The 20,248-nt window shown below is 41.2% G+C and overlaps 1 protein-coding gene across 1 annotated transcript in view; it reads left to right on the top strand.

Annotated features, from left to right (window-relative positions):
* Positions 1–20,248, top strand: part of MKLN1 (muskelin 1) — a 103,544-nt gene that overhangs the window by 70,822 nt on the left and 12,474 nt on the right. The window contains exons 11-15 of the mRNA XM_030469472.1: positions 1,055–1,276; positions 4,411–4,540; positions 14,867–15,014; positions 16,049–16,163; positions 19,256–19,395. Of these exons, the coding sequence (XP_030325332.1) occupies positions 1,055–1,276; positions 4,411–4,540; positions 14,867–15,014; positions 16,049–16,163; positions 19,256–19,395 (755 nt within the window). The remainder of the gene's footprint in view (positions 1–1,054; positions 1,277–4,410; positions 4,541–14,866; positions 15,015–16,048; positions 16,164–19,255; positions 19,396–20,248) is intronic.

The raw sequence follows: 20,248 nt of genomic DNA, 5'->3' as shown, positions 1-20,248 counted from the left end.
ATCCGCGTTGTCTGCAGAACAAAATCCAATCAGTCTTTCTGTTTCTATTAATAACAAATGCTGGTCTCCCAGGTGTTGGGGAGAAGGCAAAAGTAAATTGTCAGCTGGCAAGGCTACTCTTGCTACTCTGTTTTCCTGCTTCTGAAATTGTTTCTTTCTCTTTCCCCCTGCTGTCTCTTAGGCAAGAATGTCCTCCCTGAATTCTCTATCAGTCTGCAGCTCTTTCTCTTCTCTCCCTCAGTACCTACTGTGATAGCACTTTTTGTTTAACCTTCACAAAAATGTGCTGCACTAGAAGTGTTTTGCTAAGTAGCATCTATTACCTTACTGTAATCTTGTCTGGGGTTTTTTTTTGTCTTTTTTTTTTTTTTTCCACTGGTGTTCTGTAACCCTCTGTGTTGTGTGGTGTCTGAAAACATCACCTGGAGTTGGGGAGTTGTGTTTCATTTCTGCTGCAATGAATTTCTTGTGCCATAACTTAAATGCAGGCTTTGGTGCTAAACATATTTCTGCTGAAGCCTCATCAAACATCCTTGGCCAGGTTAAAGTCCTGATTTACGTGGAAGTAATGGGGGTAACAGTAAATACATTCTTGGGATGGAATCTCAGGAATCACACGCAGGTTTTGAGTTGAATGGTGATCAGTAAATGAGCAGTGATTTGGAATTTTTCCCTTGCACAGTCATTGTCCAAGGTGATATTCTTTTAGCTTCCTGACAGAACTGGCTGTGGATCTGGATGTCTGTCCCTAAAATCAGCAGCTAGAGGGAAGTTTTTATGTGTTGAGAAGTGCATGTAGCCTCTTACTTTTTCTTCCTATTAAATAGACAAGTTAAAATTACAACTCACACTTTAAATAAAGAACTGTTTTCTGAGATTAATACCTGTCAACTGTGAAGACACACGTATTCTTTTCTGTTCATTAGAGGTTCAGGAGCTGTGCAGAGTACTGTCTCACTAGGTGTCACTTGCAAGGGAGGGATGTTTAATCTTAAATCTTTGTGTATTCAAGTCTTAGTGTGCTGGCTTAAAACTACTCATCTTGTTCTTTCAGATGTGTATGGATTCTGAAAAACACATGATCTATACCTTTGGAGGCAGAATTCTGACCTGCAATGGCAGTGTTGATGACAGCAGAGCCAGTGAACCACAATTCAGTGGATTGTTTGCTTTTGACTGTCAGTGTCAGACATGGAAACTTTTGAGAGAGGATTCCTGTAATGCTGGACCTGAGGATATCCAGTCCCGGATAGGACACTGTATGTTGTTTCATTCTGTAAGTATCCACACCACACTTTGATTCATGACACCTAACTTGAAGTATACCATCTGGTTTTGATTTTTCTTGCAAGTTTGAAACTCTTTAATCTCCCAAGCGTTGTGTTGACTCACTTGATTTCGTGTCTGCTGACATTCTGATGCTTGGAGCTTTCATGGCTTCAAGTGAATAAAATTGCAAATTAAAAACAAGGTGAATTTTACACAGCTGATCTCACTGGAATTTAATGGTAAATAGATGCAAAGGCTGTGGTTCCATTGGCCTAAAAAGAATTTCTTTTAGAGTTGGTAGAGCAACTTCAAAGCTTCTGGTCTAGTAAATACCCCGTGTGGTTAGTGGAGTGGTAACCTTGGCTTGTGCAGGGGCTTGCTGGGTGGGTGTTGAGATGCACAGATCTCATATTCCTCTGTGCTGAGTACCCAGCTGCTACATGTTGTCTTAGGCAGCTGTTAACAACTGGGTACAGATGACATTATGGACACTTCATCCAGAGCCTGATGGAATGGGAGGGCAACCTGGATGTTGGGATCAAGACCACACAGATGGAGTTCAAGATGAGTGGAAAGGTTGACACCCCAGAGGAGAGCAACCCTCCAAGGTGACTTAGACCAAGTGGGCTAACAGGAGCTTTATGAGATTCATTGTAGAGAATCATAGAATCGGCTGGGTTGGAAGGGACCTCAGAGATCATCAAGTCCAACCCTTGATCCACTACTGCTGCAGTTCCCAGCCCATGGCACTCAGTGCCACATCCAGTCTCTTTTGAAATATCTCCAGACACGGAGAATCCACTACTTCCCTGGGCAGCCCATTCCAATCTGATCTCCCTCTCCATACAGAAATTCTTTCCAATCTCCAACCTAAACCTCCCCTGGCACAACTTGAAACCGTGTCCTCTTGTCTTGCTGAGAGTTGCCTGGGAAAAGAGCCCAACCCCCCCCTGGCTCCAACCTCCTTTCAGGGAGTTGTAGAGAATGATGAGGTCTCCCCTGAGCCTCCTCTTCTCCAGGCTGAACACCCCCAGCTCCCTCAGCCTCTCCTCACAGGACTTGTGCTGGATCCCTTCACAGCCTCCTTGCTCTTCTCTGGACCTGCTCCAGCACCTCAATCTCCTTCCTGAGCTGAGGGTCCCAGAACTGGGCACAGGACTCAAGCTGTGGCCTCACCAGAGCAGAGAAGTGCAGGGTCTTGCACCTGGGAACACATAACCCAAGAGTGCAGCTCAGACTGGGATCCACTTGGCTAGAGAGCAGCCTTGTGGAACAGGACCTGTGGGTCTTGGTGGACAACAGGCTCAACGTGAGCCAACAGTGTGCTGTAGCAGCAAAGAAACCAACAGGATGCTGGGCTGCATCAACAAGGGCATCACCAGCAGAGCCAAAGAAGTCATCCCACTCTGGACAGTGCTTGTCAGACCACACTTGGAGTACTGCATCCAGTTTTGATCCCTGCTGTACCAAAAAAGATGCAGACAGGTTGGAGAGGGTCCAGAGAAGAGCCATGAGGATGATCAGAGGACTGGAGCACCATGAGGAGAGGCTGAGAAAACTCAGTCTATTCAGGCTCAAGAAGAAAAAGGCTTAGGGGAGACCTTATTATGATGTTCCAGTACTTATAGGGCAACTACAAAGAAGATGGAGACTCCCTGTCCTCCCTGGACAAGACAAGGGGCAATGGGCACAAGTTGCACCTGGGGAGATTCCCTTTGAACACGAGGAAAATTTTTGACTCTGAGGACAGTCAGACATTGGAATGGTCTCCCAGGAGAAGTGGTGGATTCCCCTACTTTGGAATATTTTAAGTCTCAGCTCAGTGGGGTGCTGAGACCTCTCATGTAAACAATAATATGAGAAGGGTTGGAGCAGATGATCCTGGAAGTCCCTTCCATCCTGACATTCTGGGATTCTATGAAAGGCAGGGGGAGAGGGGCTGTGTGGCACTTGAGTATCAACCATGTTTGCTGAAGTGCAGAACGTGGGTGTTTTGTTGATATTAAACTGCCTTGGGGATGAGGAGGAAGAGAATTAAAATTAATATTGTGGCATTCAAGTGTTTACTGATACCACCAGTTGAAACCAGACCTGTTTGAACAATTTACTGAGTTTATTTCTCTTTTCCTTTCAAATGGGAGGTTAGAATTTTTATAGTGAACACTGTGCTTTCAGAACTTGCCATTTCTTTTTTGTTTTGAATGACTCTCTAAAGTCTGGTCAGAAGCATTGCCACACAAAATCCTGCAGAGGCACGAGAGGATTTTTCAAGTATGTCTGTGGTAAAGTTAATACAGGTTTCTAAAAGCACAGATCATGGAAGTTTAGGTCCTTTGCTGTTTTCTCAACCATTAGAAAGAAAAACAGTCTGCCTCTTACTGACTTTCCACTTGGCAAACCTGAAAGAAGTAATAAACCTGTTATTCTTGGCTTGTGGCTTAACTATTTCCCTGTTCTGAATTTGGTAAAGTGCTGGTACCTGAATGTTTTCTCTTACAATCTGTCTTTTGTTCCTGGCTGTTTTGGGTTATTTTAACAGTGAGGTTATGATCTAATGGGGTTTAGACATGGAGACTGTTAACTGTCTAATATTAAAAGCTGGAAAGTATATTGTGGTTTTAATGTTATGAAGTTACAGCTTGATCAGGGAAAGCTACAGTTGTTAACCTTATAAAATAATCTGCCTGATTGCTTACGAGCTGAAGCTGTGTTTTATCTAAGTTTGTTATTTTATATAGATTGAGAAAATGAAGTCTTAAAAGTTGCATTTATAATAAGCTCCTTGGGATGGAGAAGCTGTGAACCTTAAATGTTTTAGCTCTTGAAACTGCAAAATCATGAATAAAAGAGCTAAGAAGATCAAGAATCTAATCAAGAATTGTCAGGTTTTTATTGAGTTTGGGATTGCTAAACTGTTCTGCATAATTTTTCCTGTGACTCTTTCAAGAGATGGAGGTCAAATATACTTAAAAAAAAATAAAGATTGGTCGACCAAATCGTTAAAGCCTAATTTTGATCTTTGAAGAAATATATCTCATATTCTGCTTCATTCATGTTTTTGTCAATGTTCACTGTTGGCCAAGATACTTTCCTGAGCTTGGTAAAAACATATTTGGGTTTTTTTCTTTTTTTTAATTCTAGAAAAATCGCTGCTTATATGTGTTTGGTGGCCAGAGATCCAAGACGTATTTGAATGACTTCTTCAGTTATGATGTGGACAGTGATCATGTGGATATCATATCAGATGGCACTAAGAAGGATTCAGGGATGGGTAAGACTATATAACTACATATTACTTCTTCCTCTGGGTACAAATGAGAAATTCAGTGTTAAGCAGGTGAAAGGCCAGCCTCAGTGTCCTGTGGTATCAGGTTAGCATCCTTAACTAGCCCTGTGTACCCAAGTAAACTCCACAAAAATAGGATAAACTTAGGCTTTGTCTTTCCTGTCATTTGACACTCAGCATCTTCAGCAGAATACATAATGCTTGATGCATGAAACCACCTAGCTCCTCAAAAGACAAAAAAATAATTCAGCAAAATAAGAGCTCAAAATACCTCCTTCAAGACTCCAGCAAAGGGAAAAAAACCCAAACCAAACAAACAAATGGTGAGGAAATTTTTCTTCAAACCATAAAAGGAGGAAGCAATATTTTCTAGTTTTCAGCAAGTGGAAGATGCCATAAAATAGAAATTATCTGCTTGGTTTGAGGTGTAGAAAAGCTGGTAGGATGCTCAGAGACAGAATTGGAGTACAGGGACAGAGGGTTTCTGCCTGGCAGGAGCAGACTAGAAAGATGAGACTTGTTTTGTTATTCTTCTATCAGGGAGGGGAAAAAAAAGGTAGGAGGGAGCAAGGCTTTAGTCCTTTGTGGTTCATACCACTGGAGCTATAGACACCAAGCACAGTTCTGTTTACCAGAAACCTTTAACAATACCCCAAAGGCATTGTAACAGAACCATAACAAACTGATTTTATACGTCCTCTTCTCAAATGACATACAGAAAAATGTCCTTTTTTTTTTATCCAAAAAGGATTTCTGCATTTCTAAGCACATCATTTCCCTGCTTTGCAAATATCCTGATTTTCAGCATACAGCTCAGAAGTGGGAATTTGTGTTGCAGTGTGCATTACATACAGGAGAGAAGTAATAAATATTTCTTATTATGTATATTTAGTCCCGATCTTGTTTCCTTTTCTTCCAGTTACCAAAATTCCAGGAAGCTAATTTATCTTGAATTCAGGCTCCCCTCCTTATTTTCATCAGGCTTAATTCTTAGCATGTAGTTTTGCTGAACTTTTGAAGTGATTTATTTGATGGTTATGAGTTGCTGTTTGCTCGTTAATTTAGTTATGCCAGTGAGGGAGAAGAGTACCCAAGCTCTTATTCTCTGAAATATTTGAGTGCTTCCAAGAAAGAATCAGATTGTAGACAATCTTCTTTATTAAGGTGCCTGCATTTTGCCTGATGTTGCTCTACACACCCACACACACTTTGTTGTCCTTAGAGCTTTTAAAGAATTGATTTTCTTTCCCCATGAAATTGCTAGCATTCTGCCATTTGGCTTTTTGAAAACTACACTTCTTAATAGCCAGGAACTTTAAGACCTGTGGCATTAAGCTGACACCTATCTCTACTTCAGATTTAAAGGTAACTGAGCTTGCCTTGTGGCTGGAGAAGACTCTGAGCCCTGCTTCTCATCAAGCACATGAGCTTCAAGGTTTGGTTAGGCAATGAGACTACAATATTTAGCCCTCCTCCCCATTCCCACAGGCCCCAAAGTGTGGTGAATAGTTGACTTTGTAAGAAAATGACTCACTGGAAATAATTCACAAGTAGATTCTCAGTTTACTGTTCTCCTGTGTGTAGAAAGTAAACAAACAGACATGAATGTTTCCCTTGCTTTTGAAAGAAAATGCTAGGATTATTTGCATTTTAACAGGAAGAGAACAAAATACTTGTGACATTCAGACAGCAAATGCTGACAAGACTATTTTCACCCCCCAAAAATCAAGTCTCTATTGTGCTCTTGTTAGGTGGTGATACACCATTATGATCTGTGCAAACAAAGTGATTCCCTGACTGGTGTCTGTGAAGTTTTAAGCTGCTCAATGTGATGAGTCAAGTTGAGAATGCCTGACCTAAATGTTCCTATAAAATCCTGTGATTACATTTTGTTCCTGGCTCGCATGTGGCATTCAGTTCTATTCTTAGTTGAGCTATTTTGATTTTTTTTTTCCCCCTTTATGAAAGAACTTAATTGTGCATTTGTTTAAAACTTCCATTCCGTTTTTAAAAGATTTTTTAAAAAGTAGTAAACTGGATAGTTTAGGAATATCAGTAGTATAGAGTTGTTGTAATGCTTGAAAACCATGGTAATGATATGTTGGCTCTCTCCTCTTCTGGATGAGATATTTATGGTGTTTGGTGGTTTTCTCTCTTAGTTGTGCTTATGATGTTGATCCTGGTATATGGGCTGTGCTTGAGAGAATATTGAATTATAAGTGTCATTTAAATTTTCTTAATTGGGAGTAAGGGACAATAATTTCATCAAATTTAGATGTGCTTTTTTCATTCCTGGTTAAGGTTCAAATTTGGTCAAGTTGCAGTTTCTAAAAGATGGCTTTGCACACATTCTACTAAAAATGTCTCCTGTGTTGGTCTGCTTGGAACATGGGTAAGCCTGGCAGCTCTTCATGGCTGGTGAAAGCCATTTGCCAGTGAGCATGGGTTCTTTCTTCCAGCACAACAAAAACCTGATCCCTTTTTTTGCTGTCAAAGGAGGGCACTAGAGAGAAATTAGGCCATTAGGGGTGGTTGTCTTTCTACTACATGATACCTGTTGGGAGCAAGAAATTTGTTAGTTCAGCTAGAAAATGGACCAAATGGGAGTGAGGAAGAGAGAACGCAGCTTTGATGATGAGTTGGATGTGAAGAAAGGCAATAATGGTCCAAATTGGGGGAAATGTAGTGCAGTCAAAGAGGCTGTGGTTGGAAGAGAAGCAGAAATGTGCATGTTGATGGACATAAGCTTCTAAAGCAATCATATCTTTTTGATAAGCCCACAAAACAAAACCACACACCCACCAAGTCACCCCAAACCCAGGATGCATAGACCAGAGTGTCTCTGAAGCAGGTCCAGGGAAGTGATTCTGCCCCTGTACTCAGCACTGGTGAGGCCACACCTCGAGTCCTGTGTCCAGTTCTGGGCCCTTCAGTTCAGGAAGGAGATTGAGGTCCTGGAGCAGGTCCAAAGGAGGCAACTGGGTTGGTGAAGGGACTGGAGCACAGATCCTCTGAGGAGAGGCTGAGGGAGCTGGGGGTGTTGAGGCTGGAGAAGAGGAGGCTCAGGGGAGACCTCATCACTCTCTCCAACTCCCTGAAAGGAGGTTGGAGCCAGGGGGGGGTTGGGCTCTTTTCCCAGGCAACTCTCAGCAAGACAAGAGGGCAGGGTCTCAAGTTGTGCCAGAGGAGGTTTAGGTTGGAGATTCGAAAGAATTTCTTTCTGGAGAGGGTGATCAGGCATTGGAATGGGCTGCCCAGGGAAGTAGTGGATTCTCCGTGTCTGGAGATATTTCAAAAGAGCCTGGATGTGGCACTGAGTGCCATGGGCTGGGAACTGCAGTGGGAGTGGATCAAGGGTTGGACTTGATGATCTCTGAGGTCCCTTCCAACCCAGCCAATTCTATGATTCTATGATTCCACATGGTCTAGAGGTGCCACCACTCTCAGATGTCCTTAAAAGTCTCCATTGCCAGCTTGCCTGCCTTGCTTAACATGCAACCCATGACTAATCACAAGCAGTCATTTCAGGTCTGAGGGAGCTAATGGGAACACTTGTGGTCAAGGTTCCTGTGATAATCCCATTTGGCCCTGACTCAGGTGGTGTGTCAGAGGGAGAATTTCCTTCTGCAAGAGGATCATCTTATATCCCTTGGAATTGAGTCACCGCTAAAGTCAAACGAGAACAAGCCCTAAACATTCCTGTGGCTCCTTTCAATGGTGAAACAGTTTTTTCTGGGCAAACTGCAAATATTTTTGTGGCTGCTGGTGAAGTTTTCAGGTCCTTTGCTGGGGCAGGTGCTCATTCCAGACTCGGAGCTGGGCACCTGAGGGACGGGAGGGTTTGAGGATAAGCACCACGGACAGAGGCGACACAGCCCAGCCCAGGAAACCCTGATTTGGAACAAGACAGGATCAGAGCAGCACTAATCATAGAATCATAGAATCAGATGGGTTGGAAGGGACCTCATAGATCATCGAGCCCAACTCTTGAACCACTGTTGCGGTTGCTAGACTATGGCACTCAGTGCCACATCCAGTCTCTTTTGAAATATCTCCAGACACGGAGAATCCACTACTTCCCTGGGCAGCCCATTCCAATGTCTGATCACCCTCTCCATAAAGAAATTCTTTCTAATCTCCAACCTAAACCTCCCCTGGCACAACTTGAGACCCTGCCCTCTTGTCTTGCTGAGAGTTGCCTGGGAAAAGAGCCCAACCCCCCCCTGGCTCCAACCTCCTTTCAGGGAGTTGGAGAGAGTGATGAGGTCTCCCCTGAGCCTCCTCTTCTCCAGGCTGAACACTCCCAGCTCCCTCAGCCTCTCCTCAGAGGATCTGTGCTCGAGTCCCTTCACCAGCCCAGTTGCCTCCTTTGGACCTGCTCCAGGACCTCAATCTCCTTCCTGAGCTGAGGGGCCCAGAACTGGACACAGGACTCAAGCTGTGGCCTCACCAGATCTGAGCCCAGGGGCAGAATCACTTCCTTGGACCTGCTGTCCACACTGTTCCTGATGCAGGCCAGGATGCCATTGGCCTTCTTGGCTACCTGGGCATTTTAAAAGAAATCAAAAAATAACCCGTAACCAAAAGGTCCCTCAGGGTCTCTCTGTAGATCTACAGGAAGCTGACCCAGAAAGCACAGCTAGCCCGGCATGGCCAGGATCCAACTCAGACAAGCACTCTGAGTATCCCATTTTGCTTGTCTTTGTGACACCTGACAGGTTTTGCATTTGTTCAGTTTAAGGCCTACCTTGTTAGGGGCCAGCATCTCCCTTGCTGGGAAGCACTTTGGTTTGCGAGAGACCTTGTGTGCTCTTCATCTTGTGGGATGCTGCTCTGAACCCATCTCACATAGTTTCCTCCTGCTGTGAAGGTGAGGAGAGCAGGCAGTCACCAGGTTCTAGGGATGCTTTACAGAGATGGCATAGCATAAGAATTCAATTCAGAATATATTAACTGATCCCTTTTTTTTTTTCTTCCAAAATCTCATGTTTCTTAAGAAGAGACCTGAGCTTTAGATGTTGTTCCTTTTTGAACATGACAACCAAACTGTTCAAATGGTCTCCTTAGCTGTTCCTTGGCTGACTGCCAAATGCAGTCTCATCATGAAAAATCCAAGAGGATAATCATTATCTTGCTGTGTCAACAGCTGGCCTGCATGCTATCTCTATTACTCATCAAGGTTTGCTCCATTAAAGTTCACAGGAGGTGCTGCTTTAGTGTTCTATGGATTGCAAGCAGCAGTATGGAGTAATTTGCTGACCTACCACATTTTTAAAATTAATCCATCAGGAAGGTGCAATGTTCTGGTGAACAGCAGTATCCATGTGATGCAGCTTTTTCCTGTTTTTTAATCACGAGGCATCACAAGGAGTGACAATGTTTGCAAGTCACTTGTAGGAGGATTAGCAATAATGTGTTCTGAGGGTTTCATAACTTAGGTGGCACTGAAAGGCTGTCAGTGAAGTTGCTTCCCTTAATTATCCTTCACAAATCCTTCAGAAGTGATCTCCAGACTGCAGGCTTTCATCATTATTTTGCCAGTGCTGTTCCAAAGCATGTTTAAAAACATACTCTAGGATCTCCTTGAGTGAGAGAGAGGAGATGTGATTTCCAAACTTCTGCCTGGTACTGTGGGAAGCACATCTGTGTGAACTCCAATTTTCTGCTTTGCAAGCTCTGTCTCAGTGTTGTGAAAGCTGTTTTCTTGTTTAGATACTGGCAGGAGCCAACATTGAGCTGGAAATAACTGTAGCTGTTTGCATTTACAAGCTAAAAAATATTCAGGGTGTTGAAATGGTCACCAAGATCAAATCAATGCCTGTAGGAAGGGACTGTGGTGGTGGTGGGAATGTAACTGTTGCATGGTGAGGTAGAAAACCTTTTCCCTTCTGAGGAAAACCTTTTCCCAATCATATTTAAATGTAAATGATATTGCACAGGGTTGCACAGCATTTTATCAAAGCTTTCTTGGGAATTACTACTTGTTTATGTAACTGGCTGCCAGCTCCAAGGCCTGTGTGGCTGAACATTATTTTCAAATATTGAGGCCATGAGTTTTTTATTCTTGCTAGATAGAAATTAATAAAAATGGCAAATTCTGTAGAGTGGATTCAGACCTCTTACCTGCAGTTAGTTACTACCCTCCTACCCCGAAATGCTTAATGAGATTATAGATGAAAAAAAAAAAAACCAACAAATCTTCAGTGACACAAGAAAAGCATTCACCATCCACTAGACTTTCTGGAATTGTTTTGTGATGTCTCTGCACAGCTTTTCCCTTTCAATCAGTAATGTGTTGTCAGAGGAGCCAAGTTAATATCACATAGTGACAGGCCAGTGCTCTGCTCCAAACAAGCAGGGCTGAGTCTTTGCTTGCTGCTTTCTGTCCTCTGAGCTGACCTGGGCCTGAGAGATACTGGGCCTGAGAGATACTCTGAACAGTGTGAAATAGGTGGGAGTTTGCTCCAAAGCTGATTTACATCTGTGTTTATGTGAGGGAACTTCCATGGAGCCATTCTGACCTCTTTATGCACCTCATCCATCTCATATATTACAAATTATAATTCTTGCCTGGGAGCTGGCATTCCCAAATCCAGTTCTCACTCTTTGTTGTTTAGGACTCTTTTTTATTTCAGGTTTTATAATTTAAAAGCAGTCAGTGACTTTCACAGGTTCCATTTTGTCTCCCATGCAGAATTAAGTTTCCTCCCCAACGTACATTTCGTTACCTAAATAGCACAAAGACTTTTCACAACTTCACATCCCCTTTTCCCCTCCAACATGCTGACCACAATCATTTGAATTCTCTCCAGCATTTACTGAATGTCTGCTGTGCTTGCAGATGGTGAAGCTCTCTTACCCCCTAGTGGAAGAGTTTGTCAGTCATGAGGATTTTACAGAGCTCTTTTGCTCCATCAAGGATCAGAAACATCCCTGGCAAACTTCTTGACTGTTGCTGTTTTGTCTAAAATATCACAGCCTCTTCCTCTTACTGTTTGTTTTTCTATTAATTTTCAAGGACTTGTTTACCAGATACATGGATTCTTGTGGATTTTTAACATTTAACTTTTTAGTTTAGTTTCTCCTCTGCAAAAGACTGGAACTCAACTTTATTGAGCCTAAGGCATTACTTGAATGTGGCTTCTGCACAAGTTGTTTGCATAGTTCAAGAGTATATTCAAGATACTCCTCATCTTAGGCCCTTATTAAATGCAAGGTTACATGTGTATATTTATATATTATTTTTCTAGGCATTCTGCACTTCAGACAGTCTCAAGAAGAGAGAGATGTACAGCTGAGGGAAACCTTAAATTACTTTACTTGAATTTGGTTGCTGCGGATAAATTCTTACTTTCAAATGAAAAACAGAGGCACTAATGTGCAGCAGGTTTTCCCTCCATTATTTTAGCAATTTCAGCTTCAGGAAATCAAGCATAAAGAAGATAAAAAATTTAGTTATTCAATAAAATGTCAGGAGGAGTGATGGGACTTCATAGGCAAGTTTCAAATGCTTTTGGTACCAATGGAAATACAGCGACTGTATTCCTCCTAATTATAATAATTTTCATTTCAATGGCCCTGAGGTGTTAATGCTCTGAAGATAACACAAGCTTTGTTTCTAAAAACCTGGTCTTGAATGTTCAAAGCAGCAGATAGGGTTGCAAAGATATTTTCCATGTACATTAGCATTGCTGATCAAATTTAGATGACTCCTGCCAGAAATGTCTCAAATACGCCTTGAATCCTTTAGGGTCAATGAGTTGAGTCCCTGAATATGCAAGCAAACACATTATATGATACTTTAAAGAAACAATTAATGATATTTAATCTATAATTGCCTTTTTTTGTTCCCATTTTCCTTATTGGGTGACTTTCACAGTACTCATTAATCTTATTTAAAAACTTCTTGTGGTTTGCAGCTAAGACAAGGTATGTAGTTGTTGTTGTGACAGCATTGTTTCTCTTTTTTTTTTTTTTTCTTTTTTCCCTCTCTTCTTCCATCCATTTACCTATAAATTGGGTTAGTTTTCATTTGAAAATTTGTGGCAAAATTGGAGGACAGAATAGGCAGGTTTATGCTGAGGTCTGACTCCAAAGGCTCTGCCTCCTTCTTTTCTGTAAAGCTGTAAGCAAGGATTTTGTTGACAGGACTTTGAGAATGAATTACCTCAATATAATTCAGTTTCTCCTTAATTTTACATAAGAATTAAACTTCTTGTTTGTTTGAAGAGATGTGTGGAGTTTGGGTTTTTTTTGTTTTTTTTTTTTCTTAGCTTGTAGAGAGCCCAATGCTGCTCAGAATTTCTTAACTGATGTTTATTACTTTCTGGCCCTATCAGATGGGAAAACTGAAGTATCAGACTGAATCCTCTTCCAGAATGGCCTTGCAAAATACCATTTTATGTCATTTTAAACAGCAATATTAAATGGTTTATTAGCACAGGGCTTGTATTCTAGGCCGTGTGTGGAGTTCCCAATTAATTGCAGGGAAGAATTTGCAAAATACAAGAGTTCTGAGAATTTTTCATGCCAGAATCTTGATGGAAGGCCAGGAACCTTTACCAGCCTTTGTAAACTGACCCAGAAAGAGAAATGAGACAAACAGGATCTGTAAACAAAGATCACGTGCTCTTCACAAATACATTTTGGAAGGGTGGTTGCCTAGGGAAACAGGAAATAGGGAATTATACAACAAACAAAAAGGACTGCCAAACAAATTTGCTGACCCTTTTTCGGGGAATTATGATGAAAACTGCTGGAATCCTGAGTATTTCACCATATTTTTAAATATGATGGTGGAACAGAAGAGTAGCTGGGTAATTATACCATAACTATTTTGAAAACACAAAAAAAAAACCTCCTTGACATCTCTGTCCTAGAGGAACCAGTGCAAGGTTGTGAGCTACATAAACTTGAGTTCATCTTAATTTTTTTTTTTTTTTTTTGAGTTTCCCAACTTCTGGAATTAGGCTTTCTGGAATTAGTGCTGCCTTTTATGGATGAGATAATAAGCAAATCACTCATATGTATGAAGCCGAAAAAGGCCAAGCAAAACTGTTTAGAGACAAAGTTTGAGTCTTTAAACAGCAAAGGTATTTATTTTCGGATCCGGGGAACCCCCAGCTCGTGCTGGACAAAGAGTTCCAAGGGTTAAGGGAAAGGGTTAGGATATTTATACAGTAAAAGGGTAGGTTACATCATCCTTACATACATATTCATAACAGGTGGAGTCTGGGCGGAGTTGTCTTTTTGGGGATGTGTTCGGGGGTCTTTGGGGGTCTTCAGATGAAGTAACGAAGTCTTCCTCAGGGTTGAACTTTTTACCTTTCTTGCTCTTGATGACTTCATCCCCTTGTTATAGAGGATAATTGGCCCCTTGCAATAAAACTTCCCCTTATCTGCTAGTTCTGGCAGCCTCATCCTGCCTTTCGTGCCGGTGTTTACACTCCCCCAGTGCCCAGCTGTCTCAGTGGTGCCAGGACTTACACTTCTAATTATCTCCAAGACAGAAGTCAATCCTGTTAGGGTCTTGACATGTCTCATCTGCTTTTGGTCACTTCTTTCTTAGTTTATCCCTGAATTCTACTGGTTATGAACATAAATTCATTAACATATATTACAAGTTCTAATTCTACATAAAGTAAATTCACATAAACAGTTTGGCCTGATCCACTCTCTTCTTCATGTACAGGGCTCATCTAGTTTTATCTTGAGACAGTTTACTTCTCTTTTCTGAGCTGGTGATTTCCCAACTAGCTCTGATCATGTCTTTCCCTAGGAAACAGTGGCTCTCAGTGTTTTCTCTGCTTTCCAGAACTCACAAAGAGGAAGGGAATAAGGAAATTTGAACTGGATTTCTCCTTAGATGAGAAGTAGTCAACCTCTGGGTCAATGTTTCTTCTCCTGCCTCTGGAGGGCACGTGCAAGAAGCAAATTGTTCACTTGGTGACCTCTGCACAGCTCCCATTTCATTCTGAGTTGTGGTAAATAACAAGATCCCTGTGCAGCAAAAGTGATAGAAAATACCAGCTTTGTATCACTCAGTCCTGAGTTTTGGTTTTTATAAGAAGGATGAAGAGGTGAAAGGAATTAAAAGGGAGAAATTGAGCAAACCCCAGGTACATTAAACTTCAGGTGTTCTTTATCCCAGAATACCAAAGAGGTAGTTATGTGAAAGCTCCTGCTTGTCCTGTGGGTATTAGAAAATCTGAATTTCTGGAGGAGGGAAGTGGATTTGTCTGATGCTTGGATGCCTTGCTGTACCCTCTGTTGTTTTCCATGTATGACTTTTTTTTTCTTTTCTTTCCCCAGTTCCAATGACAGGTTTCACTCAAAGGGCTACCATTGATCCCGAGCTGAATGAAATCCATGTCTTGTCAGGGCTCAGTAAAGACAAGGAGAAGCGGGAAGAGAATGTAAGGAATTCCTTCTGGATTTATGACATTGTGAGGAACAGCTGGTAAGTTGATGAAAGGGGTGCTATTTCTGACATATACACTGACTTTCTTTAGAAAGTAATCCTACACGATCCTGCCTCCCAGGTAACTCCATAACCTTTTATAACCATGGAGTTGTTAAAGACAACTCGAGTTCCCTTGAGGCACCTCTTTTTTTTCCATAGTTTTTAGAGAACCGTGGCAATAAGCCAAGTGAGGGAGAGAAGTCATGTGAATTCCTTATTGGAGGCAGGTGGTGGGAATGAAGGGAAGTAAGCCATTATAAGAAGTTTTTCCTGTAGGAAATGTGGAAGGCCAGGATACATCATCAGTGCAGCAAATTCAGTCAAAAGTAAGTCAATAGCTGTGCACGGGGTATAAGTTATTAGAAACTGAGGAAGTTGGTCTGCTGTATGAATGGTTTTGAAGTGTTCATGCTAGACCTCCCAGTGCTCCCCAGGCTGTGTTCAGGTAGCTCTTAGAGGCATTATTCTGAGAAAATAGCTCCTCATCTATTTGCTGTATGGTATTTGGTAGCTGGTTGCCACTGCCCCTTTCAGAGATGGCAGTGCTTTTCTGTTCAAGGTCTCTTCAAAGGTGGGGAAAATAATTTTGAAGGGTATGAATGGTGAAAAAATGAGGTTTCAGTTGGAAAAAACAACCTAAGTCTTCTTGGAAATAAATGATTGAAAAAGTTTCTGGCCTGTAGAGCTTTACTGTGTCCAAGGTAGTATTCTCCATAATGAAAAAATACTTCAAGGCAACTTCTAAAGATGTCAAAGTTGTGATGTAAAATTTTGAGAATTTTTTTCCTGTTTGGCTTGTGATTGAGGATTGTGTTCAGTCAAGATGACCTCTGACAGTTAATTGGGTTTCTTTGTAAAGCTAAGAATAGAAATGGGATACTAGAGCAAAATACATAGAGAGAAGCAAGAGAATCTTTGGTGTTATATGCTAAGCAGTCCAAAAAAAAGTTATTTTTTCCCTTACACCTTTTCAGTAACTTTTCTAATTTATGTAAACACTACTAATCATTACTTGCTGCCTTGTATTTCAGGTCTTGTGTCTATAAGAATGATCAAGCAGCAAAAGAGAATCCAGGTAAAAGCCTTCAGGAAGAGGAGCCCTGCCCAAGATTTGCCCATCAGCTGGTGTACGATGAGTTGCACAAGGTATGAGGGTCCAGACACACATGTGATTTTTTTTCAATTTTTTTTTTTAGTCCTACTGTTTTTTGGGTGTAATTGCTTCTTCACAGATGGTAGAATAAATACAGCTTTCTGTGTAGTGTTAATGTGGTGGGTAACTTTCACTTAACTTATTATCATCCTTTGCAATAAGGTGCTAAGCTACTTTTTACATCAGTGTGAAGCAGATGTGATAGATTCTAGATTAAATAAAAATGCAGACAATGGGATATATACTAAACCTCTACACAGTTTTCAGGCTTTTGCTGGTACTTGATAACACTTGAAGCTTTGCTCATGATCCTCAGGGAATTAATTTCAAAACCTGTTAATGACTGTGAAGTCATTTCTTTAGTTTAGAAGTCATCCCTCTAGATGGTCACAGATAACATTTCAAGGAGAAAGTGTATTTGAATGAACCAGTCACTGTTAAGAATTTGCCCTGCAGGTCAGAAGCAGCTATCATTCTTTAGTACTACCTCACTTTTGTGGACATGCTCATACTTAAATATACTTAAAATTATTTGTAGCATACATGACTTCTCAGTAGACTTAAAGTTTTGTGAATATTAACCAATAAAGCACAAACCCACAGGTTAGGTTACTAGAACTTCATTAACCTTTGAATTTAAATTACTGCAACATGATTACTTCACCTTTCACAAATATTTTACAATTGTAATAATTTTTTTGTGAAGTTTTTTTAGTCTGGATCTAAGTTGAAAAAGACAAATACATTTTGGTCTTACCATTCCACGAGATGTCATAAATTGAATATGGAAAACTCCAAGTAACCCAAAAGCTTTGGGGATGATGGATAGGTATAACTTCTCTGTGGAGAATTTGTGTGGTTTGTCTCCTCACAGACCTTAGTCTTGGACAGTAAGTACTGTTCTGCCTTTAATGGCTTACTTCCAATTGTAAGGTATGATGAGATTGAGAATAGTATTTTATAAGTTATTGTGAAGGTTGTTAAACCATGGCAGTTGCCCAGCTTTATCTGAAGAGCTGTTTGATGTACTTGTTTTGAAGAGTCTTATTTTTAGAAACCTCTGTTCCAGTGACCTTTCTAAACTCCTCTGATATAAATAAGGAGATCCTACATCAGGGGGATGCAGAATACATTGTTTTGAGTGATTATTTTTCAAGCCATGGAGAAAGGTACCCTGTTGGACTTCTTGAACCTCAGTCCTGAGGCTGAAGACCCTTTGTGGCATGCTGGTGAGGCCGCATCTCGAGTACTGTGTCCAGTTCTGGGCCCCTCAGTTCAGGAAGGAGATTGAGGTCCTGGAGCAGGTCCAAAGGAGGGCAACCAGGCTGGTGAAGGGACTGGAGCACAGATCCTCTGAGGAGAGGCTGAGGGAGCTGGGGGTGTTCAGCCTAACGAAGAGGCAGCTCAGGGGAGACCTCATCACTCTCTCCAACTCCCTGAAAGGAGGTTGGAGCCAGGGGGGGGTTGGGCTCTTTTGCCAAACGACTTTCAACAAGACAAGAGGGCAGGGTCTCAAGTTGTGCCAGGGGAAGTTTAGGTTGGATATTAGAAAGAATTTCTTTACAGAGAGAGTGATCAGGCATTGGAATGGGCTGCCCAGGGAAGTAGTGGATTCTCCGTGTCTGGAGATATTTAAAAAGAGACTGATGTGGCACTCAGTGCCATGGTCTAGCAACCGCAATGGTGGTTCAAGGGTTGGACTTGATGATCTCTGAGGTCCCTTCCAACCCAGCCAATTCTATGATTCTATGTTTAATATCAACAGTTCAGAGTCTGAAATACCAAACAATGTGAAGAAATAGAAGTAAATTTTATTAATGTTTCCACTTCTCTTGAAATTTGTCTCTGTAGCCTTGGATTTCAAAGGTGTTGTATCCTAAAAACTGTCAGAATGACTGTTAAAGAGTACTTTAATTGAATAAAAAATGAATTTTTACATACAGGTATATTAATGGTTCCATGATTGATGCCAGGATCACTGGAACTTTTTTGAAAACAACCCCAGTAATAGTTGTGACTTCTGATTTCAGATAAGACTGGTGGTTTTTTCTTAATTTCTTCTTAGCATTTTAGTTTGGGCTTTTTGCAGTTAGCTCTTTCCTTTGTGCCCATGTAGGGTATTGAGTGTCTTGCAGTTAAGCTGCTGTATGGAGGTGGAACAAGTCTCTCCTTCCAAAAACTGGGGAAATTCTTCTCTGCAAGTCAAATTCAGGCTCTCAAGAGCTTATGGGAAATGTCAGGGGACAGTCCTGTTGGTCATCTCCCAAGATAGGGATGGACTGGCTATCACTTTACTTGGAGCATCTTTAGGACTTCCTACTCAGTTTGCCAGTGGCTCTTGTTTTGGGGGAGTATAATGTTTTTTGCTGACTCAAGGAAAGGCTGCTTATCTGAACTGTGATGCTTTAATACTGCAGCTTCACCATCAGTGCTCTACCTGGAGCTCAGAGCATTGGTTTAAAAAAGAAATGCCCTTTTTCTGAGTCTTCCTTGCAAGTAAAAATGATTCTTCAAAGAAAATGTGTGATTACTGGAATCACCTCACAATTATTATATATATATATATATTATATAATCTGCTCATCACAAATCACAGAAGGGCTTAATACAGGTGCTCTCTTATGAGAATTTGGAGCTTTTGAAGACAAGATTGGAGAAGAATTTGGTCAACCCTCAGTTTCACTATTGCTTGCATCAAGTATTTTGAAGAGGGCAGCAAAAGTTGGCTCATATCCTCTTTTTCTGTTGATATTTTACGTATTTAAAGGTTTATCTTGCTCATAGGCTTTTCCTAAAGAAAGAGCCTGCCTGGTTCGTGGTTGTTTGTTTATAAATATCTCAGGAATCTGTTAGAGGGTTGTTCTAACAGTGCAGCTTTTTTATTATCTTAAAATGTAAGCAGTTTAAGAGAACTTTCTTCATTTCTCAGGGGACAAAGTAAGGCTAATAACAAGATGGAGCAGCTTGTCTAAAAGGCAGAGTTTTCTCCCTCCAGAATAAACCTCTCCAAAGATGCTGACATAGTAAGTAGTCTTTGTTTAATGGATATATACAAACAACTTTTTGATCTGCCTCTCATTCTCAGGTTCATTACTTATTTGGAGGGAATCCTGGCAAGTCCTGCTCTCCAAAGATGAGATTAGATGATTTCTGGTCTCTGAAGCTCTGTCGACCTTCAAAGGAATACCTGCTAAGGCACTGCAAATACCTCATAAGAAAGCACAGGTATAGAAACAAAAGATGTTTCACAATTTCCTTTTCCAGTGTGTCTTTTTTTTTTCTTTTTCTTCAAAGCTAAAACTTCATCTTAAACTGTTTTGGGAAATGTCACTTTGCTGGTTGTATGATGGCCTGCAGGTTTCTGGATTAATTTGAATATTAAAAAATATTTTAACCATAAAAAGCAGTGGGGCAGGGCTAAACAACAAAATTAACTTCATTCTGGTTTTACTCTTTTATTCTAAAATGGGAAAAAAAATCTGTCTGTGTGGGGAGCCATGGGGAATTTTTAGAATCCGTTTTCACTCTGCTGCTCACCAACGTGTGTTTCAGTGCTGTCACCTCCCAAGGAAAGTGAGTATGCTTCTGAAATGCTGTGCTAGGAGATAGTAACAGCTCACAGGGATGCTAATGAAGTCTGGGGGCTGTGGATGCTTTTGCACATCTGAGACTCAACTGCGTTGAGGTCATTTGAGTTTCTCATTCAGACTCACTTGGAAGATCTCACTTCTGCAGGATTCAGCTACACTGTGGTGCTGCTTTGTGCTCTGAGTGTTTCAGAGCTGCCTTATATTTGCTATTTAGGGCACCAGCTTTTCAAAATCAAGCTTATGGTATTGCTTTAGGCAAGAAATTGCAGCAGTGAGACGCCCTTTCAAGACCCAGCAAATGATTTGAAGCCAATAAATAACTCTTTCTGCATTCTTGGTTGAGAATACTTTGTTATCAGGTTCTGCCAAGAGTTGGAGGTTGTTTTTTACTGATGATGTTTTTTTCTTCTGGGCAGCAAGCAAATTGCTTTGCTCAGCTCACAGTCACTGTGGCTGGGTGAAGCCTTTCTCAGATTAGCCATGCAATA

The sequence above is a fragment of the Calypte anna genome, chromosome 1 (assembly GCF_003957555.1).
Source record: "Calypte anna isolate BGI_N300 chromosome 1, bCalAnn1_v1.p, whole genome shotgun sequence".
In the NCBI taxonomy this organism is placed as follows: Eukaryota; Metazoa; Chordata; class Aves; order Apodiformes; family Trochilidae; genus Calypte; species Calypte anna.
This window is presented reverse-complemented; position numbering and strand designations above follow the sequence as displayed.